Source organism: Jaculus jaculus, chromosome 1, assembly GCF_020740685.1.
Source record: "Jaculus jaculus isolate mJacJac1 chromosome 1, mJacJac1.mat.Y.cur, whole genome shotgun sequence".
Classification (NCBI taxonomy): Eukaryota; Metazoa; Chordata; class Mammalia; order Rodentia; family Dipodidae; genus Jaculus; species Jaculus jaculus.
The window spans coordinates 301052612-301078245 of NC_059102.1; the positions used below are offsets into that span (position 1 = coordinate 301052612).

At 39.5% G+C, this 25634-nt stretch overlaps 1 protein-coding gene across 2 annotated transcripts in view; it reads right to left on the reverse strand.

The window, feature by feature from the left end:
- The window catches only part of Pappa2 (pappalysin 2), a 253987-nt gene that overhangs the window by 87893 nt on the left and 140460 nt on the right, over positions 1–25634 (reverse strand). For both annotated transcript variants that reach the window (XM_045146446.1, XM_004658765.2), the window contains exons 13-14: positions 25102–25237; positions 24697–24904 (exon numbers count right to left, since the gene is read on the reverse strand). In XM_045146446.1, coding sequence (XP_045002381.1) covers positions 24697–24904; positions 25102–25237 — 344 coding nt within the window. The remainder of the gene's footprint in view (positions 1–24696; positions 24905–25101; positions 25238–25634) is intronic.

Here is a 25634-nt window from a genome sequence, read left to right on the forward strand (position 1 = left end):
AAGCGGGCTTAGAATCAACGGGTAGCAACAATGACTATGTTTCTCCCTGCCTCTGAGCAATGCACCTAAAGTGGAGACAACATTTTTTCTTCAAATCCTAAATTCAAACACATCACTTTTTTTCTGTATTTAAGCAAGCTGTCAGGTATGATAAACATCAACAATGACAGCTGACAAGGAGCAATTTACCAAGGATGAAGTGGAAAGAAGATCACAGAAGGTCCAAATAATCTGGGAAATGAATAGATCAAGGGGATTATATCTAAAATCAGTAGTTCTGGGTCACAAACAATAAGAGCAAACTGAGGACAAAGCTGAAGAGTTGATTCTCCAGACCTCTGGCTTTTTCAGGATCAACACATGATCACAAGGACTTTTCAGACCTCCTATGTGAAGGGCTTAGATATCTCAGATGATAGAAAAAGGTGACACTGTTTACTGACTGATATGAAAACATTTTGAATAGTGATACAGCCATAACAGTACATACCACTAAACACTAACTTGTGCTAATAAAAACCTTGTACATGTGTATTGAATTCCTATATATATACTGATATAGTGCTAAGGACTTCGAGAGAGACATTTGCTTAGCAGAAAACTGCTTCCTAGATTAGTAGGGCCAACCATAAGCACCCAGAGACTCCTCTGGCTTCAAGGAGACTTGGCTTACATCACAATAGTGACAAAGACATAGTGGAGCAATGGAGGGGAAGAGCTTAGCCCTCCTCCTGCAGCAGAGCTGCAGTGCTTCCTCCCAGCATGAGCACCAGGCCAGTGGGCCTGGATCCTGGTTCCACCACATACTGCTTTTGTGATTTGGAGTGTGGTTATTAATTCCTCAGTGTTTCAGCTCCTTGCTCTACATGAGGGAACAATGACGGCACACATCTCACAAGGTTGCTCTCGCCCCTGGCTTAGCTTCTTCTACTGTTCCATAAGCCAGAAGCTTATGCCCCACCTTGTTGATCTGTTTGATACTGACCACCCTTCTTTTAAAATCCTCCCACTTCTGTAAGGTGCTCAATTCTAAAAGGCCTTCCATCTCTAGAAGCTCCTCCCATCCATAGTTACCTTCTTTCTTTAAAATGTTCATGAAATTGTAAAAATAACTTCCTTCTAACAATTCTTTTACTCTACTTGTACTATGTACTTTCTTTTTCTTAAATCAGTTAATTGATTTACTTATCCATTTACCCACAAGACAATTAGTTTCTGAGCGTGTCCTTAATCTCTCAACTACGGTATGAACTTCCTAAACAGAAATACTTCTTACCCAGTTTGAAACTTACCATGCACTTGCTGTAGTAGACACAGTAAAAAATGTGCATAATTAAGTTTGTTCCTATTACAGATAACAAAGCCAGTCGATGGTTATTAAAATAAGAAATGTGTTAAATTGTATGGTGACAGATGGTGAGTTTAAATGAAATAAAAATTATCCAACAATGATTCACTCATCTTTTGTCACCCATTTATTCACCAAAACACTCATAAAGGACTTACTCTTTGCAAAATAATGGTCAGAGCACCAGGGCCAGTCAGTAGTGCTAATTATAAGACAAAGTATTTTGCCATGCATTGCCATTAATATGTTCTGTTTGCCATTGGACTCTATTAGTGGTCAATGACTATTGGAGAACTGTGCAACAGTATGAGAATGCAAGGAAGGAAATGCTACCAAATATGAACATAGTGCCTACAATAATTGAGAACTGATGAAAAGTGCAATAGCTCCCCAAATGTTGGATTTGATCTGACTGTGATAAATGTGCTGTCCTTGACCCATGAGATTTAACTATTAGGTCAGTGGCATTCCCATTTCTTTTATGCATGCTTGATAGGTGTTTAGTAGATAAGGAATTGAAGGAGAGTGAAGCAAAGGAACCTTTTCTGTTCCTTTATACCATAGTTATTCTTTGTGATGTTGTCTCCATCATGGGACCTGATGAAAGTAGACATATGAGCTAACAGAAGGAGGACTATTACTGAGTGAATGTGACTTCTCAAGATACAATGCATCTGATCATTGGGCATTCAATATAAAGAATGAGTCAGTCTCTGAGTATCTTTACTCAATATCTGAATAAGGAGGCTAAAGCCTACCCATCCTTTTGTGGAATAGGATCAGAATGCTTCTTAGCAATGCTCTAGATGCCCAAGCCCCACAGGTTATAAGCTATGACCTCAAAACTCAGAGTCTTCCTTGGCATGCTGAGCAGGAAATACTACAAAAAAGATTCATTAATACTCTGACTGCCAAAAAATTAATGTGAACGGACACATGCTGTTTTTAGACACTCCATTCAATTAATCCACTTCATCAGGGAGGAAGAAAGAGAAGACAGAAAACAAATACTGTGCATGAGCCTCCTTTCCCAACAAGAGGATAGAGCTAAAAGCAGTGCTGTTGCTATAAAGGCTAGCACAAGAAGTCTGGAAGGAGAGGAGAAATCAAGACAAAGGAGAGAGAGAGAGAGAGAGAGAGAGAGAGAGAGAGACCCATCAAACCCAGACCTGTTTACGAAGTGAGAAATGGTCTTAGGGCAGCTGCTGCAAATTCTTTCACTAGCTTATATTTCCATTTGCTTCCTTTTTAAAGAATTTGTTTTATGAGGACGGTGTTTGTCAGGTCGTTAGCTTCTGATGGCATCTGGTACCAATTGTGGACTTGTCTCCCTTGCACCCCAACCCCAAACCCTCTTTGGTGTTTCTCTTCCACCACAAACATTGCCTGCTTCTCTATTATCACACTCTCTGTTATGCTCTCATTTCTCCTAGTGCTACACAAGTTTCCATAACATAAAGGTAATGTTAGTAGCACAAATAATTCATCTTAAAACTTCTCAAAGGATTTCTTCTAATGCCTCTAAGCAAAGTTAATGAAAGTGGCAGAAATGACACCTTACAATGCCCCCAGAGAGCAGGGAAGTTAGGTATTTATCTTGGTTTGACATACAAGGAAACTAAAGCTGTTTGGAGACTGGCTGGAGGCCACACAGCAGAGTCAGAGGAAAATCCTCAGACTGGCTCTCAGAAGCCTTCCTCTCAGGCCAGCCTAGACCACGAGGCCATCTCCCTAAGGAAGAGGTTGCTTTCCTGCTGATTTCTGGTCAAGTCAGGAGCGAGCAGCCCTGACCGGGTGAACTCAGGAGCTCCTTAGCAGGGGAGGTAGGGGGAAAAGTCAGGAATATTTATTAGTGTATCTTAGTTTTGAGACTTTTCTGTTAACTGAAGACAAAACAAGATACACTATTTGTTCTGCTGCCAATGCCTGCAAAGGGTCCTCCTACAAAGTGTGTTCCCACTTTGGCATAGCCTCCTCACTCTTCTACTTATTTTTTCCAGATCCTTCTCTAATAAACCTCATCCCAATGTGCACTCAAGGAAGGGGGTGTGATGAACTGAATCACATGTGACTCATATGCACAGGAAACAAAATTTTAAGTCAAGGGATTGAATATTTCATACCCACATACCCATCGATCCAGCTTTATTTTATTTTATTTTATTTTATTTTATTTTATTTTATTTTATTTTATTTTATTTTATTTTATTAGTCTTTCCTTTTTCTTAGACACCTCTACTGTCTTTCTTCTGGTAGCAATCCAAGATAAAAGTCATGGCATTGAGGATTTTAAAATAATTCATTCAACTCAGAAATTCCATTCAAATGTATTTTAATTCTAGGCTACCCTATTCTTATAAGGAACTTGTTCAAAGGTCCAGCCCTCCTGCTTCCATGCTCCATCCTATCAATGTACTGCAATGATGATGTATGTTTCTCTTTGGCTGTCTGGATACATGAAGCATTCCCCTGAAGGTGGGGAAATGTTATTGTCATAGTCTCATAAATCAGTGGCTTTCATATTCTGTGAGGTTGACTGCCTCTCCAACAGCTATGTGTTACATTCACTTAACTGACTTTCATGTGTTGTGTGTGTGTGTGTGTGTGTGTGTGTGTGTGTGTGTGTGTGTGCGTGGTATGAGTGGTATGGTGGATGTGTGTGGTGTCTGCAAACAGAATCTTACACTGAACCTACAGCTGTCATTTTCCATCAGATTGATTGACCACTGAGCCTCAGCAATTCTTTGGCCTTCTCCTCTTCCCCTCTCCTACCCTTGCTACAGAGCTAGGGTTATATACATGAGTGAGTGGCCATGTCTGGATTTTTTAAAAAATCATGTGTGCTAGGGATCAATCTTAGGATCTTTCAAGCTGTGAAGTACGTGCTGTTAGCTTTCTTACCCCTCTGAGATATCTATCTAGCCCCTTAAATAACCTCTTGCATATATCTAATCCTTTGGAGGACTTTCAGTCTGTAGGCATGTGGTCTGATACTACTATCAATGATGTTTTTAAAGGTGTTTCTTTTTTATACAGCGTCTTACTCTGTAGTCCTGGCTTTGAAATCAAACTTGTGGTGAACACGTGGAGATACTCTTGACTCTTATCTCCCCAGTGTTATGTTTATAGGTATGTCCCATCATGCTCAGCTGGTTTTAAATGCTTTTGTAACTCACCAGAATTGAAACCCAATCCACTAAAGATCTGGACACATGTAACCTGAAAGACACATCAGTAAATTCTATAGGCCAAATCTATGAAGTAGCTAAGTTGACTCCCAAAGGAAAAACAGACCCCACTGCCTCATCATTAGATTTTAAGTATGAAGACAAATTATCAGATGGAAACCACAGGGTAAGTAAGAAGCACAAAATCTTTCACTTTTTCTGACAAAGTTTTGACTATTGCTGAAGAGAGAAAATAATCAAATCTATGTTAGCGATCATGAATAACAATACCTCCAGAAAACATGTTATCATTGTATTTGACCTTCAATAAGGAATAGAATTTTCAAAGTATAAAGAGATATCCTCCTTTCCAAGCCTTTATAGAAAGAACAAAGGAAAAAGTAGCAGCCCATAGGTATGGGAGAAAGCACTATGTTCTGTATTATTGTGAACTGAATAAAATTAGTTTGTGCAGAGCTCAAAAATTCTGACCAACAAATTTAGGTAACTGGGTTTTAAAAGAAAAAGAAATCAACCTCTCTATCTGAAGAGAGATTTTGAGACACGTTCTGTATCTCAGATGTTATGGAGGGGCAAGCAAAGGCTGACATGAGAAAACCAACATTCTCTGCTAACAGAAGGGTCAGGCTCACTAATGGGCTCATCATGAATGGTCACTGTGGGGTGCCAAAGCTTGTACATCTTGTGAGTTTCCAGTCCTTAAGTCTTCTGCAGAGATGTTCAGGTCCATGTTTGGGAAGGGAGTTGGTGGTTTCTGACAAGTGAGGAAATCCCAGCTGTTTGCCTACAGCTAACCCCAAAGCATTGATCCAGTGTCCTTCAGAAGCTCTGGCTCACAGGTTGGCCACTCTGGAAGAATCTCAGAAGGCTGTGAGGGTGTCACAGAGGCAGTCATAATAAGTACTGAAACCATGGTGCCCTTTAGAACAGTTGTGGAATGAATATGGGCTAAACTGTAGACAGTTACCAACTGTTTTAAAGGAATCAGGCTTTTCTATAAACTGAAATGAAAGATGATTCAATCAAAATTTCTCATTTTAGGGATGAGGAAGCTGAATTTAAAATAAACAATAGGATATTTCAGGATACATGCATACAAACACATGCATACACATAACTATATAATAAACAATGAAATCATTTAATTAATCTTTGGCCAAAACCCAAAATCAAGATGAAATGAGCTCATGATTTTTTTCTAAGTTAATATCTCACCCTCACTGAAAAATCTAGAAGAGTCTGATCACAACTTGTTCTCCCTAAAATCTAAGTCAGTTTAGGAGAAACTGTTTGGAATCCATTCTACACTTGTCAAGAAAAAGCCTGGCATGATATAGAAAGAGACACGTGAGCTGGGTTTTATTTCTTGGTTTGCCCCTGCTGACATCTCTAGCCTTGGATAAGTCTCTTAACCATCCTGGCCTTCCATCTGCAAATTTGTAAAATGACAGGGTTGCACTGGGTTCTACCAGAGGTCCTTTCCAGTTTTAACATGGTATTTAATTTCATAGAAGAGGTGATGGTGGTATTGGGGTGGGAGTAATAAAACCCCATGAACATACAGGATGTGGTAGAGAGACCAAGAAAGACTTTCTCATAATCTTTTTTTTTTTTTTTTGCCCAGAATAAATCTTATACTTTGTTAAACAACATAATGCAATGCCTTTCTCCAAGAAGTGCTGCCATTGATTAAGCAGCAATCCCAATGGTTCCCTAGAGCATCTTTTTGAAGGTCAAATAGTAAACTAGGATCAGGCTTCTCTCCATTCTGTTTTGCTGGTTATTGTGGTAATAAGAGGCTATGGGCCTAGAAGGGTTGTATGCTTTGGATTTGGCTGATGGGAGGATGATGTACAAAATGGACTGAATGGGGCAGAATATTCATTAACCATCCCCAGCCCCACCTGAAAAACTAATGTAATGATAATAGCAGCTATCCTTAGAGAGCTTTGCTGGATATCAAAAACAATACTTTAAGGTCTCCACTGGACCTCAGTTCCTCACTCAGTTCCCCATTCAGCCTCCTTGTCTCATCTGGTATCATATCTGCTTGGGAAGATAAGAACCAAGTTAAATGACAAATATATTTCTAACTGCCTGCTGGGCAAACTACTTCTGGTAATTCAAGGTGTTTTATTGCAAGATCATGCAACTGGAAAGGAGAAACTGATTTAAGTTCCTTTTCCCTGAAGATTCTCATGTGAGAAAACTGAACAAACCCAATAGTGATTCTGATTCCTCCTTCACATGACACAGAAATGATTATTTCCTGAACCCAACATACTTTGTTCCTGTGTTCTGGGAAAGTGAAGTCCCTTTCTAACCATTTGTCTAGGTCTCACTATAGAGTTTGGCTCTTCATACCAGTCTTTTCAGGCCATACCATTTGCTTCCTAGAATGTGACCAATTTTTGAGTTCAGTTGTGGATGCCAGTGGCCCTAGTACTGGGTAATACCCTTTGCTTCTTGCCAACTCTTGTCACAGTTTTTACCATGCCTGGCTGTGACACCAGAACTCCCAGCCAAATGCCCCTGTCTTTCAAAAGAGAAGCATGTTTGCACCACACAGCTAAAAATGCTGCCTTTCAAAAGTACTGTTTCACCACATTTCAAAATCCATGGCTTTCATGTAGATGACAAAATATATGAAGTACCAAAGAAGGTCAGAATAATTCAAATGGTAACAAGCACTCAGAGATGGTGTTTCCTTAGCACCTGCCCAGGGAAGCAAACAGACTCACCCATTTGAAGTAGCAAAGTAAACAAAAGCTTTAAGATACAAATGCCCACATTTTGCCAAAGGAGTAGCTATCTCATGAATACTGTACTGCTGTCCTGCAAGTGACTGCTTTGTTCATGCCTTTCTGGCCTACAGTTCATCCCAGGACACCAAGGAAACTCTAAATTCAGGAGTGACACTTCCCAGCAATATTAGGAGGCTGAATTTGGAGAACGGTGACACACGTGGAGCTAAAGTGAGGAAGAGCAGTGATGGATTTTAAGGTCATGCCAATCCTAGAAAAGAACCACGGGGTGGGGGGAGATGAGTGATTTGATTTCTCTGTTGTCTATGTACAGCTATGGGTCAATGGAGGTCATGAGACTGTTATGCACCAATCCCTTGAGTGGGCCCTCTGTTCACATATAGAAATAGCACACAGAACACTGTTGATCTCCTTTGGGATTCTTGCTCCCCTGCTCCCACTATTGACTGCCTTTCTTTATATGTTTCTGGATTCTGTAACAGAAGTTTCACATCACTCCTGTTACTTCTTAATCCCAGAACTTGAAAGTTCTTGCCTGACATCACATTTGGAACATTACTGCTTTCTGTTCTTTTTCCCTTCTTAGCTGTGATCAGCTTTGCTCTAGCAGTGATCAGTTTTGCAACATTAATAATTCTCTTGCTATTGAAGAAAGGAAAGAAAGTGATAGTCCCAAAATCAAGTGGAAAAACTAAATGATGCAGCTCAACGTGACAGGCAGACCTCTGCACATTGGGCTTGCTGCCATTCCAGTCACCAGACTCCCTCTGCCTCCCTCCAGCTACAGCTGCACACAAACCAGATGTGACCAGAAGTCCTGCCCACCAGAGCTCCAGTCAAATGCATCACTATGTCTCCCTACTTGGCAGGTGTGCAAGAACAGACAACACTGGAAATGGTGGTTTGTTTTTATTTTCTGTTATTTTTTTTTTCCAGCAGCTGCCATGAAAACATACCATACTATCAGAGCCAGCCTGAGCAATACTAAGGAGCAGGTGACATTTTCAATTCACATCCTTTCTTTCCAAACAACAACAAAAAAAAATTTCTTCCACCAAAACATTCAGATTCCTATAGTAAATGACATTTAGCAAAGATATCTATTGAATTATCAAACTATAGAATATGTATGTATCAGCACTTGGTAAAGACATAAAACATGTTTGCTTCTAGTACAATTATGCAATAGTAACTACATAATAATTAACTGTATTTACTATTTTAGATTGTTAGGACCTCATAAAAATAATTCCTAGTAATGGGATTTCAAATTTGTGATAAGTCACTGGGAATAGTCAAAATCAGAACTCTGAAATTGTGTTACTGCTTGGAGCTAGACTCTAGCTGTAGAGCTCCTTAAACTGATGGTACCTGTCTATAGCTTTTGACTGGAAGTTGCTACCTACTTTGTCCTTAGAATATATCCCACTGAGAATAATCTCAGGGGACAAAGAGATGCCTCAGCAGCTAAAGGTACTTACTTATAAAGCCTGTGGACTCACATTTAATTCCCCAGCACCCACATAAAGCTGGGTATAAAGAAGTATATGTGTCGATTATCTCATAGAGCCTACAGCAATAGAAGGCTGAGTAGGAAAGTCCAAAGCCCATTAGCCACCTAATCTGATATTCATTTGCCACCTGGCAGTTCATTTGCAGGAGCAAGAGACCTTGTCTCCAAGAAGGTGGCACACAGGCACATCAACATTGTCTTCTGACCTCTACATGCATGTTGTGATATGTGTGCATGTGTGTGCGTTCACACACATAAAAGTAAAATAAAAATAGGGGTGGAGAGGTGGTTTAGTGGTTAATGCACTTGCCTGCAGAGCCAAAGCACTCAGGTTCAATTTCCTAGGACCCACATAAGCAAGATGCGCAAGGTGGCGCATGCATCTGGAGTTTATTTGCAGGGACTGACAGCCCTGGCATGCCCATTCTCTCCCTCCATCCCCTTCTCTCTCTCACTCAATATATAAATAAAATACTTTAAAGATAAAATAAATAAAAATAATCTCAGACATAACATTTTTATGTCCGTGTGTGACAGTGTGAATGTGCATGTAGAGTTCAGAAGGCAACTTGCAGGAGTCAGTGCACACATTCTACCTTGTTTGAAGCAAACTCTCTTAGTTCATTGTTGTGTTCACCAAAGTTGCTGGTCTGGGAGCTTCTGGTGGATTGTCTTGTCTCTATCCTTCTTCTTACTATAGGCACACTGGGCTTACAGATGCCCGTAAAAAGGATTGAGCTTTTATGTGGGCTCTGGGGGACCCAATCACATATACTCACGCTTGCTCAGCAAGCACTTTTCCAGTGATCTATTTCCATAGATTTACAGTAATATTATATTTTTAATACAGGTTATTTCAGAACAATCTTTCCTGCATTGTAAGGAGTTTCCAAATGAGATATCTACGGCCTTTTAATTTTCTTTTTTCCTGTGTAGTTCCATGAGAAAAGGCAATCAAAAAGACTCAGTACCCTGTGCCTCCCAAAGTAGATCTGTTGTCCACATTTTTCTGACATTTCAGTCACTAGATTGGAATGGGCAGGTCATTTGTCACTGGTTAGGAGACTAAGTATCTTCTCTAGTAGGTTCTCCTTCCTCCCTCTTATTTTATGGGCAGATCATTCTGGGAAAAGAAAGTTGGGCAAGAAATCTAGGGAACAATTGAGCAGCTATAATTCTGTCCTTGCTCAAAAGAAAACTGGGCAGAAACAAAAAACAAATTCAATGTTAATTTGCTAAACTGCTTTGGGGAAGAAGATAATCAAATGAGTAGAAATGCAATACATGTTTTATTTCTATAGTGCCTTTCCCAGCAGTAAGAGAGAACATTTCCCATCACCCCAGGGCCCTAAAAGGGAATCCTCTGCTAAAAAAAAAAGAGGAACCAAAGGGATAAGCACATTATTTAACTATAGTTTCCAAACAAAAGAAAGAAAGGAGCCTTTCATTCTAAGCAGCTAACAAGAGGGAGTAATCTGATGATTCCACATAGGATGAGCAAAAGAGAGAGAGCTAGCTAGGTACTGAGATATGATCCAGGCTGAGGAGGAGGGAAAGGGTTGTCAGTTCAAATCTGAGTTTCAAATAATTAAAGCCCAGTAGGAACTTATAGAGTATCAGCATAAAACTTGCAGGTAATAATGAGGCCTGAAGAAGGATGACAGGTAATAGAAATGGGATGATCTCAGTAGCCAGACTCAAAAAGTGATTACAGAAAGAACAGAATGTTAAGATACTATGCTAGGTTTTGGCTACCTGTCCATGTAAGACTCCAAGGTCCCTATGACACAACCCATGTCAAAAGTATATTCACAGTATAAGGATTGTGGCTTTGGATACAGACCAAGCAGGAGCTCAATATGTATATATGTTGTTTCATTGATTCAAATGTTATGTTTATGCTTAATTTGCTCCAATAGAAAACTACTGATTTATAATGAAAAGGAAAAATGAGAGCAAAAATAAGAGAATAAAATCTGAGGATGAGGGCTGGAGGGATGGCTTAGCAATTAAGGCATTTGCCTGCAAAGCCAAATGACCCAGGTTCAATTCCCTAGGACCCACACTAGCCAGATGCACAAGGTGGCACATGGGTCTGGAGTTCTTTTGCAGTGGCTGGAGGCCCTGATGTGCCGATTTTCTCAATCTCTCTCTCTCTCTCTCTCTCTCTCTCTCTCTCTCTCTCACTGCCTGTCAAATAAAAAAATATATATATAAAATATTTTTTTAATCTGAGGATGATATTTCACTTTACAAAAATGCTTAGATTTTGTTTAAAATGAATATGTTTGCTTATAATGGTAAATATACTTTTGTTCAACTGATCCAAAAATTGTATTCCTTGATACATATACAAAGGAGTTAAAAATATATATCCATACAAAAACTTGCACATGGATGTTTATAGTAGCCTAATTATAATTATTAGCTATTAAGACATGAGAAGATATGAAAGAATTCAAAATGTAGATTACTAACTAAAAGACACTGATCTGAAAAGGCCACATATACTAATTAATATTCTCTCTATATATGACACTCTACATAAGGCACAATTGTGGCGATTGTAAAAAGATAAAAGATCAGCAGGTTATAGGGGACTGGAATAGTGAAGGGAATGGTGGCAGTAGTGGTAATGAATAGAATACAGAGGAGTTTTAGGGCATGAAAAGTACAATATTAGAAATCTAGGGGCATAGCTCATTCAGTAAAGTGCTTTCTTCACAAGCATAAAGATCTGAGTTCAATCCCCAATACCTGTGCAAAATACTGGACTTGATGGCACTTGTTGATAATTCTATTTATGAATAGGCAAAGATGGGAGGATCCTTGGTGCTTATTGGCTAGCTGATCTAGCCCAGTTGGTGAGTTCCAGACTAATGAAAGATTCTGTCTTAAAGGAGGTAGATGGTGTTCATGTGCTTGACACCTGAGACTGTTATCTGGTCTTTACAAGTCTGCATACTAACATACATGCACTTGCATATACACATAAAAATAATGTGCATCAACAAAGAGCTCTCATAGAGAGTATCATTCTGGATGACTTGACTGTAATATACTGTAGTTCCTCAGATATATATGTCATCCAGGCCATGTGTAGTGGCACACACCTTTAATCCCAGCACCTAAGACGCAGAGGTAGAAGGATTGCCATGAGTTTGAGACCACCTGGAGACTACACAGTGAATTCCAGGTGACCCTGGGCTACAGAAAGTCCCTACTTCAAAAGAACAAACAAACAAACAAAAAAAGTACCATCCTGATGTGGGAATTTGATAATGGGAAAGTTATGTATAAGAGAAGGGGAATCTTTATACACCCTTGTAAATGTGTGGTAGAATAAAGTGTGGTCTAACTTAATAAATTCAATAATAATAATAATAATAATAATAATATTAATAATAATAATAATAATACTTTTTGGAAAGGCACAGCCATTTAAAAAGCTAAATCATCCAAAAAATTAGTTTTATAGTTCAATGCAGATTATATTAACCTTTCCTAAAAGATTACTTTATATAAATGTGAAACACTCTCACCTATTATGAAAAATATTAAAAACACAGAAAAAATTAAATACTGACCAAAATTTTTGTATTTGGGGGTTTTACGTAATATCATCATTTACTAGGAAAAATTGTATTACTGATTAAATATAACTTTGATGACTATGTTAGCAATGCCAGTTGAGCAATGCAGAAGGTGGCTCTGGAGCAGGTTAAAACATAAAGAGCAATAAGCTTTTAAATAAACTCTGGTCAAGGACCACTCATAAACAGGATTTCTTATTTCCAGAAAAGAGAGGTGAGAAGATCGTACAGATTAAAAGGCTGCTTAGATAACCCACTTCCTAGCAATTGGGGAACCTCTGTGGGAAGACCTTCCTCTTGGAATCACTCCTCATCCCTCATGTGTTCTTCCTATATGCTATTTCCTCATATGCCTTTTGTGGCCCAAGCAGTCTTCTAGGTCCAAACCCCATGGTCATCCTATGTGGCTCACTGAGGGCATGCAACACAGAAATGCATATGGCTCCAAGACCTATGAACACATTCACCTAGAAAAGGCAGGCATGGTCCCTGCCTTCTGGAATACATGCTTTTGTTTAAGCATCTCAACTTGAGTGTTGCAGGTGCTAGTGACTTCCTTCTAACCCCACGACATTTTGCATTTTCTGTTCCTATGTCTCTGCACATATCAAGTCATCTTGATGGCAGACTGTCTCACTAGTTTTGAAGAAACTTGTTATAATGCACAGGTTGGTGTGTATAAGGACTTTGCAATAAGGATGTGGAAGCAGCTTCCATACAACATCCAACACAAATCTATGGCCCCAGATTGACAGTGTTCTGGATTCAAGTTCCAATAACTCTGTGGACATGGAAGTCACCTTCCCTGTGGAGTCTGCAGCTAAGAACTTATTTTTGCCTGATGCTTCCCTGTAGCCTTACAGCAGACTCAGCTAAGTATGGCCTAAACATATGACTATGAGACATTATAAGTTATAAATTAGTATAAATTGCTAACTTTGTAGTGATGCTGTTATATATACAGCAGTATTAAAAGAATACACACCTAAATCAGGTTTTCAAAATGCCTTTACTTCCTGGATTATTTTTTCTTTTGATATCATAGAGAGTGGCACATTTTCTTCTCAGATTTTCTTTTTTCTAAGGATGATTTCTTTTATTTGGGCTAGGAGTCCATAGAAGCTGGGCCAAAACTTTTTTAGTAACCCTAAATTTCCTGGATTCTGCCCATAAAATTGTTCTTAGTTAGATCTAACTTTTGCCAAACATCCCTTAAAAGTCACTGAAGTAGACTTAAAATGCACCCAACATGGCTCAGGTAATTTTGCGGAAGACTGGGCAGGAAGATTGTTGAGCCACAAGTTGGGACATTTTGCACAGAGACATTGCCTATCCCCATAACTGATGGCTGCCCCTACAATGCATGACCCACAACCTCCATGGGGTTGACCTGCATCCCCAATGCGGAGGGCTTCTTCAGAAAAGGGGCAGGGATAAGGGAAAGGTGGTACCAACATGTGTTGTTTACATACTATGTCCATAACTAAGAAAACCTTTTTTTTTGGGGGGGGCAGGGGTTTGAGGCAGGGTCTCATTCTGGTTTAGGCTGTAATCTCAGGGTATCCTTGAACTCTAGGCGATCCTCCTACCTCTGCCTCCCAAGTGCTGGGATTAAAGGTGTGCGCCACCATGCCTGGCAAAAACATTTTTAAAAAGTCAAAGTAGCTTCACAACTCCCTCCTTTATAACTTGCTCTATCCAACATTTCTGAACTACCTGTACTGCCTGTATTAAAGTTCCTCTGCTCTTTGATTACTCTGGGGCTAGTCAAACTCCTGTTTTAACAATCAAAATGCACTTTGACAGAGGGCGACAGGTTTCTTGAAAATTAGTAGCAACAACTTATCATGCTTATTATTGAAGCTTTTCTTATGGGAAATTAATTACATGGTTTGCAATCTTAATTTTGCTGAGATAAAATAAGGTGACTGTGTTCTATACACTTAAGGTTTTTCAATAAAAATGATTTCTGGCACATTGTGGTTTTATATACACACTCATACATATATACTAGCAAAAACCACATATAAGCCTCCTTTAAAAATCATTCATAAACACTAGGGTGGAAACTACACTGTTATCCAACCAAATGGATATAATATGTCCACTTATGCTGTCCTATAAATACTTATGTTTGTGCGCTCACTTTTTTTGTCTTTTCAGGTGGTAGTGATGACTGGGATGACTCAAAATTCACCCAAGTACTGAGAGGAAGTGATAGTGGGGTGTTTAGATTTAAATATCACACTCTCCAAGGCCCAGGGTAAGAAGCAGTAAAGAATGGAATTAGCTGGGTGTGGTGGTTCACGCCTTTAAGACCAGCACTCAGGAGGTAGAGGTAGGAGGATCGCTGTGAGTTCGATGCCATCTCGAGACTCCGTTGTGAATTCCAGACCAACCTGGGCTAGAGTGAAACCCTACCTTGAAAAAAAACAAAGCAAAACAAAAAGAATGGAATTTCCAAAAGACACAAGACTTGCCTAATAGGAGGGAAAGTGATGACATCAAAATTGAAGAGACTGGGCTGGAGAGATGGCTTAGTGGTTAAGTGCTTGCTTGTGAAGCCTAAGGACTCTAGTTCGAGGCTCGATTCCCCAGGACCCACATTAGCCAGTTGCACAAGGGGGCACATGCATCTGGAGTTCGTTTGCAGTGGCTGGAAGCTCTGACACACCCATTCTTTCTCTCTCTCTCCCTCTTTCTCTGTCTGTCACTCTCAAATAAATAAATAAAAAATATTTTTAAAAAATAATTGAAGAGATTCTTGTAAAGAAAAGGGATTCAGGGAGGGAGAACATAGAGGGGGGAAAGAGGGAAAGATGTGGGAGGTTATTTTGATCATGATATATTGACTATGTATATGGAGATTGTCAATAAAATGCTTTGGGTTGGAGATATGGCTTAGCAGTTAAGGCATTTGCATGCAAAGCCAAAGGACCCAGTTTTGATTCCCCAGGACCCATGTAAGCCAAATGCACAAGGGGGTGCATGTCTCTGGAGGCCATGGTATGCCTATTCTCTCACTGTACCTGCCTATTTCCATATATCTCTCAAATAAAAAAAATATATATTTTAAAAAATAAATAAAATGCTTTAAAAAATCTCTTAAGAACAGTTGAGCCTGGTAGTACACACCTTTTATCCCAACACTTGGAGGCAGAGGTAGGAGGATGGCTGTTAGTTCAAAGCCAGCCTGAAACTACAGAGATCCAGGTCAGCCTGGGATAGAGTGAGTACTTATCCTATAAAAAAAAAAAAAAAAGTAGGAAAACAAACAACTTGGGGCTAGAGGGATGGATCACTGTTTAAAGATGCTTGCAAAGACTGACAGTCCAGGTTCAATTCCCCAGCACCAACACAAAATCGAACATGTGTCTGGAGTTTGTTTGCCATTGCAGTAGGCCCTGTTGCACCTGTCTTTCTCTCTGTGTGTGTGTGTCTCTCAATATTTAAAAAAAAAATGAAAAAGAAAGTTTATATTCATATTAAATATTTTACTTAAAGAAGAATTTCACAATATATGGTTACACATATATACACATCCATTGTATCAATACTAAATAGTTATAAAATAATTTTCCATTCTCTACACTCATAAAAGTATTAAAACATGAATATTAATCTTTGGCCTATCTATATAGCTATCTATCTGTAGCAAGTAATAAGTAGAAAAACTCCCAAGTGGCTACATTAATAGTCATTTGAAAAAGTTAATATTCTATGCAGTTTTATAGTAGAATATTTGGCCTTGGTAAATGATTATTTAAGGCAAAGTCAGTCCCCACTATAATTTTATAAACATCTATTGTTTTCCATCTCAATCAGAATATATACCTTCTAAATAAGCCAACGAATTTTTATACTTTATTTTTGCTTTGGATTTAAAATAAATCACAAACATTAAAAGACTAAAATATACACTTTTAGTTAGCTTACTCTGCTTTAGAAGTTGTATTGAAAAATGATCTTTATATTGAAGCCAGTAACTTAAAGGAAATTCTACCTTAAAAGGCAAAGAGAAAGGGATTTGTGTGTGTGTGTGTGTGTGTGTGTGTGTGTGTGTGTGTGTTTATTTGACAAGACCTTTGCTGCCAGTTATCAATGTATTGCTGCTTAGTTCCAAATCCATGCCTCATGGCCTTACTCTGCAATATTAGAGCTGGACTGTGAGCATTCCCTTTTTTGCCAGCTAACATTACATCATGTTTCCTCAGCAGAGAGCACTCCAATGACACAGTGGGGATAAAAGGCTTATCTTATTCCCTCCCATGTGACCTCGTCTCCCTGCTTTCATAGCTCTGAGCATGCAGCAGTGTGAAGGACAGCCAGCAATGCTCATCATATAAGGAGTTGCAATGGTGCTCTGCCACCACAAGTTCCACCAGCAATCCAGCTAGCTTCCCAACAACATTCCATGGACCCTAGAAGGCACTTCTTATCAAGTTCATCATTGCCCAGAGGTGGCCTCCCAGAATGTTTCAGCAACACCTCAAAGGCAGCTTCTCAACAAGTCCCAATAGCTCCCAGGGCTGAACATGATAAGGAGTTATCATGCACTGCAGGTGGTGGGGTTCCTAGTTGGCAGCTCTATCCTTTGGAAATTCCCCAATCAATGTCTCTGCATCCAGTGTGCACAGGCCACATTCTGCAGAGAACTGAATCCCGGCTTTGGGCGGGGAAACTTTTTCACAATTGCTCCTTCCTTAGATACTCTTTCTTCAGTTATAAGTAATGGTTGCTTTATTTACTCATCATTCTTCTATTTTTCAGAGTGCTTTTTATACCTCAAACATTAATCCCTGTTGCTAGTTAGTAAATATGTGCACATTCCCTGTTCTAATTACCATGTCTGGACTGGACCTCAACTGACATGGAATGGTATTAGGAGTGGCCCTAGTAGGCAAATTTACAAAGATGGGATTTGGTGGTAACTTTGGTTGTGTTTTGAGACTCAAGTGTCATGCCAATCAGCTTGTTAATGAAATATTGGATGCTAGTAGTCTGTGGCATGCAGTGACATCACTGTGGATCAAGTTGTAACTTGTGGCTCATTGTAATGAATATCCAATCAAAACAGATGCTCTGAGAAACCCAGGGGCTACTGTACTTGGCTGAAGGTATTCTTCACACCATGGTATAAGTATGTCCTAGCAGTCCTCTTGAATACAGAAAACAAGGTCCCCATTGATAAAGGATAAATATTAATGAACCCCACATCTGGTATTAAAATTCAGGCAATGAGTATGGATTTGGAATGGAGAGTCAATAGATTTGCTGATACCTTCTAAAAGGAGGATGACAACAGAATAAAGATAGGGAGTAGTGGCAGCTTGTATGGATTCTGCTCCAACAACACTGTCTTGTACTACAAACTCCATCTTCACTGATGTTACTTATAATCATAAGACTTCCTGAACAAAACCCCAGTAGCTCACGATCTTAAACAGTCACTCAAACAATGGGATCACATGAAACTGAAGAGTTTCTTTACAGACAAGCATACAATAAGCAAAGGCAATAGATTACCCACAGAATGGGAGAAAATATTTGCTGGTTATCCAACTGACAGAAGCCTAATCTCTAGAATCTTCAAAGAACTCAAAAACCAAAACAGTAAAAAATCGAACACCCCACTCACAAAATGGGGCAAAATGCTGAAAAGGCAGTTCACAGAGGAAGAACTACAAATGGCAAACAGACACTTAAGAAAATGCTCATCATGAGATTCCACCTTACCCTAATAAGGATAGCAAACATCAAAAAATCAAATGAAAATAACTGCTGGTGAGGATGTGGAGAAGTAGGAATACTCATCCACTGTTGGTGGGAATATAGGATGGTACAATCACTTTGGGAAGCAATATGGAGACTCCTGAAAAAGCTGACTATAGAGATACCAACAGACCCAGTTATTCCCTTACTGGGCATCTAACCTAAAACCTTCAAACCACAGGCCAGAGAGATTTGCTCAACCATGTTTATAGTGGCTCAATTTGTAATAGCTAAGAGCTGGAATCAACCCAGATGTCCATCACTAGAAGAATGGATAACTAAGATGTGGTATATCTACACAATGGAATTCTATACAGCAGTAAGAAAAAATGACACAATGAAATTTGAGGAAATATAGTTGAACCTGGAACAGATCATTCTCAGTGAACTTACCCAATCACAGAAAAATAAAATCACCACATAGTCTCACTCATCTACAGCACCTAACCTGAATCTACCCAAGATGCCTTACATACCCAGCAAGCATCTCGTGGACTAGACAATAGGATGGGTGGGAAGAGAGGGGAGGGCAACGGAGGGTGTGGGAAACACAAAACTAGACCCAAACAGCAATGGTACCATAAAATTCTACTTCCTAAAAGGCAGACCAAATAGCTGAACCTTCACCATGTCTTCAGGGGGAGCACCTGAACCACAAGATACTGGATAGGGTATGATGAAGACTGACCTTACTCTTTTACAGTCTCCTTCCCTCCCTCTCTCTTTCTCTCTCTTCTCTCTAACACTTTTATATTAGTTATCTTTTTCTTCCTTCTATTAGTGGGCACTGACCTGTAACTCCCAGTACCAGCATGTGGCTATCATCTACAACGAGCTTTTGATCAGAGAGACCTACAAGGTTTCCTAAAAGAAAGACATATTTCTGTCTGAGTACTTGATGACCCACCAAAGGTTAGTGGTCAGACCCTACTGCTGAAGACACCTTATGCAGTTGACACGTAAAATGGAATGGCATGGCTGGAAGCTGGAAGAGAGTCAGACCCCAGTCAGCACGTCTAGTGCCAGAAGGTGCTACATGGGCGACTGGGGGAAAATGACCAATATCTGTCCAAGCAACTCATGGCCTAACCTACTTAGCAGCAAATAACCTGTTGAGATGCCCACACAAGTGAAATAGTGTCACACAGGCATGATGGGGATTCAACTGCTTTTGATTCGGCTAAATGATCCCCTCAGTGGTACGGGACCCATAGCTGGAGCTGGGAAACAACTCAGAACCATATCCAAACATAAACCTGCTCTCCATTATCAAGCTGCCATCAATCATGGGCTATAAGAGGGCCTATACCTATTAAATTCTCTGTAAAAAAAAGGTAAGGGTTATCTCATTTGTCCTGGTGCTAACTTGCTCTCCATTTGAGAATCTTCTCTTTTTCAGATAGATGTAGATCCTAAGGAGAGAACCATCCCATCATACCTCAAAAAGGCCCTGGCTGAAACTAAGAAAAATTGGCAAAACAAGCAAGGGTGGTTTCTTGGTGAACTGGTACAAGCACAAGGGTGAAGGAGATCAACACAGAGAAAAATCAACTCCTACCAAATCAGAGGCCCCCAAGACCTCATCATTGAAGCAGACCAAAAAGGAACCCAACATGGCTCAGGGAAATTTTGCAGAAGAGGGGGAGGAAAGAATGTCAGAGACACATGTGGGGTCATGATATGCAGAGACATTTATCCTACCCATAACTGTGGGCTAACTCCACAATGCATGACCCATATACCTCAACAAGGGGGGACAAGGAGCAGGTGGCAGGTCACGGATGAGTCTAATAATTGTACCAAACTGACAAAACTAATTAATAAAAAAATAAAAAATAAATTGTAAGAGTACCCTGCGGCATTGCCCCTGTTTCCTACCTAAATTTCAACTCTACAGAGAAAAAATAATGAAACCCTTATCAAAATCGAGAAACAAAATTGGCAGCCAGAATCTGAAGGGATTCCTCTTGATTGGAAATTGTACTGGGATTAAATCCAAAGCATGAACTAAGGAAATACATATTTATTCTTCTCCTACATTGTCTTTATGAATAGAGGTAAACAGGACTGGGAGTTCAGTGGTAGAACACAGTGGTAGAGCACTTGCCTAACATGAGCAAGGCCCTCTTTTAATTCCAAGTACCATAAAACAAAAGAAAACATAAAATAAGCACCAAGAAATAAAAGGTAAGCAAATCATTGCTTCTCCCTACCCTGTTCCCTTAAAGAGCAGCAAGCTGAGCATTGCTTTCTGTTGACTGGAGGTCTGTTCTCTGTCCACTATCCCATCAGCCTCGCCCTCTACATGCATGTTCCCGATGCCAGGTGAGGAAGGACAGGTTCTGGCTGAGATGGGGTGAGGTGCTGAAAAACCCTTTGCATTCTTGGGTTAAATATCCTAATGCCAAAAATCCCATAGTGTGTGAAAGGCTTCTGGAGGTTAAGTTTATAATATAATTTCTCAGAATAAAATCTTGGCAAGTATTACATGATACTACTGTCTTTATAAACAGTTCAGTGAAGCAATGTGCCCTGAGCATATTGGCAGTGATGTTAAAAAAAGGTTGAAAATGAAAGAGGAGCAAATATTTATCAAACAAATACAAACAAAATGAAAACAGGGATGGAAATTTGATTTCCAGACAATGTAGAATTCAAAGCCAAAAGCAAAAGAAGCAAAAGGTTTGGCAAGGGGTAGAACCCTAATAAAGACCAAACGGTTGCAAGAAGCCATACACCTAATCATGTAACATCAAGGCTGAAGAAAGCACTGTTTGAAACAGGGAAACTTGTAAAGGAGGGCTGTGATGGTCTGAAAGGTTTATACTATCTTCTCTCAAGCCCAGGGACAAGTAGATGGGGGCAATCCAAGTAACTAGAAAGAAATGCACACATTGTCTTAAAGAGGTAAATGGTTAAGAGTCTCAATGACTAATTCCGTCATGTCCTGGGCAGTCTTTGGATATGATATGAGATAGGATCAGCAAAGTTACAATCATATTTTCCATTATGCCTATTGACTGCAAGGACGAATCCCACCATGGAAGAAGCTGCATGTCCAACAGCAATTCTTGTCTATTGATACGTTCTTCTAGATTTCACCTTGTGAGTTTCCAAAGTCCTGATCTTGTGTAAGTTAACTCACTCAGATAAATTAACATACAAGTGCCTGGAGTCTTCCTCACATGTACCTAAAAATCCCAGCACACTATGAAAAAGAGGTTCCTTTTCCCAAAGTCATCAACACAGGCCCAGGACAGGTGGGGTGTTGATTCTGATCCTGATGCTGTGTCAGGTTGTATAGGACCTTTCCCTAAAATGGACAGAACTGGAAAGAGTGATGTTGTGTCTAAAATGTTCTCTAAGTTGTTTTTTAAGGAATACAACATACAAATGATTTTATCCCTTGATTTAACTTCATTATACTTTTGTTGTGTTCAGGATTCTTAGGACCAAAGTTGGATTTTTATTTTGGTGGAAGTTTTTATACTTTTCTGTATTAATTGTTTTCAATGGGAGATAGGGAGAAATTACTTTGTCCAAGGAAAAGATTCTGAAAATTTACAGGATAACCAGAGTTAAGTTTACTGGCATTTAAGTGAGTTTCTGGTGGCCAATCAGGTTGGATGAAGATATAGTGTTGTAGAAGAGACAGGCCAATGGTCATTAATAGTTAAATACAAACTGGATAACGCATCTTATACTGCCAGACATCTGTCAGCCTCCCTTTCCCATGTAAGTATTAATGGAATTTGGGTCACAAGGATTAAGAAGGAGGTAGCCAGAAATGTCTTTTACCATGCCCAGAATTTGAGGGTTTCATGTTTTGGTTCATCTACACATACAACAGTGGTTGGTGAGGTAACAGAATGACTTCTATATTTTATAAGTATGTATGGATTCATATATAAAATATATTCATAACAAAAATATATGTGGCCTATTAGGTTTCCCATGTATAAAAATTTACTATTTTTCCCCCTCTGATCTACTGGTTGAGAAGGAAAAGCCAATTTGCATGGACCCTGTCAGTCACATGTGGTTTGGAAATGCTTATGCATTCCAGATACACTCAGTGTAAACTGGAGAACAGTATCCTATTTCCACTGGTTTGCATGCATGCATATAAAACTTGTTTTTCCCACAGTGTCACATGAAAGGAGGTGAAGAACCAACAGCAATGATCACAATTAATCAACTTCTTCGCTGACATTTCACAGCCATGACGGCAAGGGGAGTGCTTGTCCTTCATGTCTACAGAGCTTGTGACTTGTACTTTATTGGTTTTGTTGTTTATTTCTGTTCCACAGAACATTGAAAATCAACAACTGTCATGCAATACAGTTTCTTCTTTCTATTGTTTGCCAGGCCTCTGGTACAGATTCACAGATACTGAGCAGAAGTCTCATTATAGACAGCCTAAGTTTAATGGGAAAGAACAACAAGTAAAAAAGAAAAAACAGTTACCACCCAATGTGATGCCACTTTTCTATGGCTTGCTTCATGTAGCCTGTCCCATGGAAACAGTAAGATTTTTCCAGAACTTCAAAGAAGGTGAGTCTCGATGGCGAAGTATGAGTTGACATAAGAAGGACTGGACAGCATTCATGATAGTAGGAGCATTATGTTCACAGACTCATCAAGAACATATAGTTTATGGACCTGAAAGAAATTCTACATGGCTTTACTCCAGCCATCATGAGGAAGAGGTAATAATTATAGTTAGCTAATATTTATATATATATTTGGTTTTTCAAGGTAGGGTCTTGCTCTAGCTCAGGCTGACCTGGAATAGTCTCTGGGTGGCCTTGAACTCATGGTGATCCTCCTACCTGTGCCTCCTGGGTGCTAGGATTAAAGGCATGTGCTACTACACCTGGCAAGCTATGATAGTTTTATAGTATGAGTTTTCATGTTAATGTGTGAAGGTGCATACTCAGTAAGAAGATATTAAAACTGAGAAGGAAGTAGCTAATATTATAAGGTACAGTATCTAGACCTGTGACTTTTTCCCCTATTGTGTCTCTCTTCCTGACACTTAACATAATACCCCTCAGATACTAGGTGCTCAGTTAACATTAGCTGCCATCACTGTATGTGGTAGATAGCCTCTAAGATGATCCCCAGGGATTTGTGTCCTCATGCAAGCCCTTTTCCTTGAGTATGGGCTAGACTTACTCATTTCCCATGGATAGAACATGCCAGAAGTAATAGTCTCTCACTTCAGTATTCAGTTATTACAAAAGACTGTGGCTTCCCTCATGGAAATTCTGTCAACTACTCACCCCCTCTCATTGTGTTTTTCTCTTGTTTCATTAGCTACCTTGTCTGAGATACTCAGTTTATGGAGAGACACACAGATAGCAAACTGAGTCATACCTATGTGACCATGCCCAGAGCCAACCCCTATGTTAGTGAGCTTGGATGTGGATCTTTTGATGCTGATAGTAGTTAAGCTGGAAAGCTTGGGAATTCATTACTCAACTCCCTTTGAAGCTTAAGGTAACTAGCTTGGCCAAGAGCTTGAATGTAACCTCGTAAGAGATCTTAAGCTTTGGGCACCCACCTGAGCTGCATATAGCATCCACACAAACAGTGTAGCAATGTTCATCAGATTAAATCACTAAATTTGGTATGGTTTTCTATACAGAAATAGAAAACTAGTATATTCCACTATCTACTGTCCATTCCTCTCAGGGCTAGTTTCTACTATGTCTGGAGTGGATATGGTGGAACACTACCTTCTTGAAGCAGAAGTTTGGAAGCCTAGGTTTTAGGATCAAATTCCTAATGACTTAGTAATTAGCAGGTGGTCTTATCTCCAACCCTGACAGTATGAAACTGTTAAACTTTTGTTCCACATACTTGATTGGACCATTGACAGGTGATTTTACTGCAGCATAAGTTGTGGAATTTGGGGTGCTCTTTGCTTCCAATTTTGGGCACTTGGACAATGTAGAGTACCGTTCTAGCTGCTGTGGAGAACTCAGTGACCCTCATTTGTCTAGGTGATGACAATCACAGATGCCTACAGAAAGACACACAGTGCTAATATAGCCCCCATTTCCATATGTAGCCCTAAGTGACTATGTGGCATGCTTTTTCAAGTAATTATTAAATGTGCTGTATACACTGTCCAGGTGGGAACAAGTGGAAACATATACACTGCTTGAGGAACATTGAGTTTTTGGCAGAGAATTTTTTGGCAGTTTATATAACAATGTTGATTTGAAGTCAGTGGTTTTATATGTTAAAAAGATGTTAAGACCTTGTAAAGATGTTAAATATTTACATAAAAATCATGCGTAGCCAAAGAAATTTAAAAAAAAATCTATACAGTCCAAGTGTGCCTTCTACAAGCTTTTCTTTGCTTGCTTCCTTGGACTTTTTAGTAGCTCCTAAATCCCACTTTTAGTGATAAAGTAATCACTTTATACACAGTACTATGTGCTTACATGGCATGATATTATGATATCACAGCCTAAAGAAAGAGAGAGAAGAGAGGAAGACATTGTACCTCTTTCCCTGATGGCTTTGCTCTTGAATACAGTCACTGAGAGCTGAAGAACTGCTGTGGGAAGATGTCCTTAGAGCCACCGCTGAGATGCCCACCAGTGCAGATGAAAAGTTCAGCAGCAGAGAGGCAGCACGGTGGGAGAGGACATGTACATGACGGGTCACATTGACAACCAGTGGGTTATGTTTGCAGGATAGTTCATAGGTTCCTGAAGAGAAATAAGGTGATGAATACTATCTTGAGTCATTCTAGTACCATGCTTCCATATCTGGCACTTGTTCTATCTTATCAATAGCTATGTGATACAGACAAATTCATAAACAATATCAGAGGTAGACATCGAAGTTATTCTGGTTCCAGTGGAAAGCCTTATAGTGGTTCTAAAGAAATAATACTCAGACTCACCAAGAGAGTGGTTGCTTCCACTGACATCAGTCAGGTAGAGGGTAACTGTTGGCTGTGGATGCTCCCCAGGAGCCCGGCCATCAGATGCCAAGAAAAGAAAAATTTCTGTGGCAACTCCTGGTCTACTGAAACATACCTAGGTATAATAAGCACATATGGAAATGAGCCATTGCTTCTACAGGCAATCAAGGTCTGTGCTCATCTCATTTCTATTACTTTCAGGAAGTTCTTCACTTAAAGTAAGAGCTTCTTCTTTTTTTTTTTTGTAAATGGTAAATATGTGGAGTAGGCATAGAAAAGTACCCAAGGTAGCAGTAAACCTCAAGAAGAGATAGAAGAAGACAATTTCCAACTACTGAGTGTCCTATCTTTTTCTGAAACTGCTTTCAACATCCGTTTCACTTACATGGATCTGTTTATTTACGTTGTCTTAAAAAAGTGTCTTATACAGCCCAAGCTGACCTAGAGCTCATTATTTACCAGAGGATGACCTTATACTCCTAGTCCTCCTGCCTCTACCTCTCAAGGGCTCC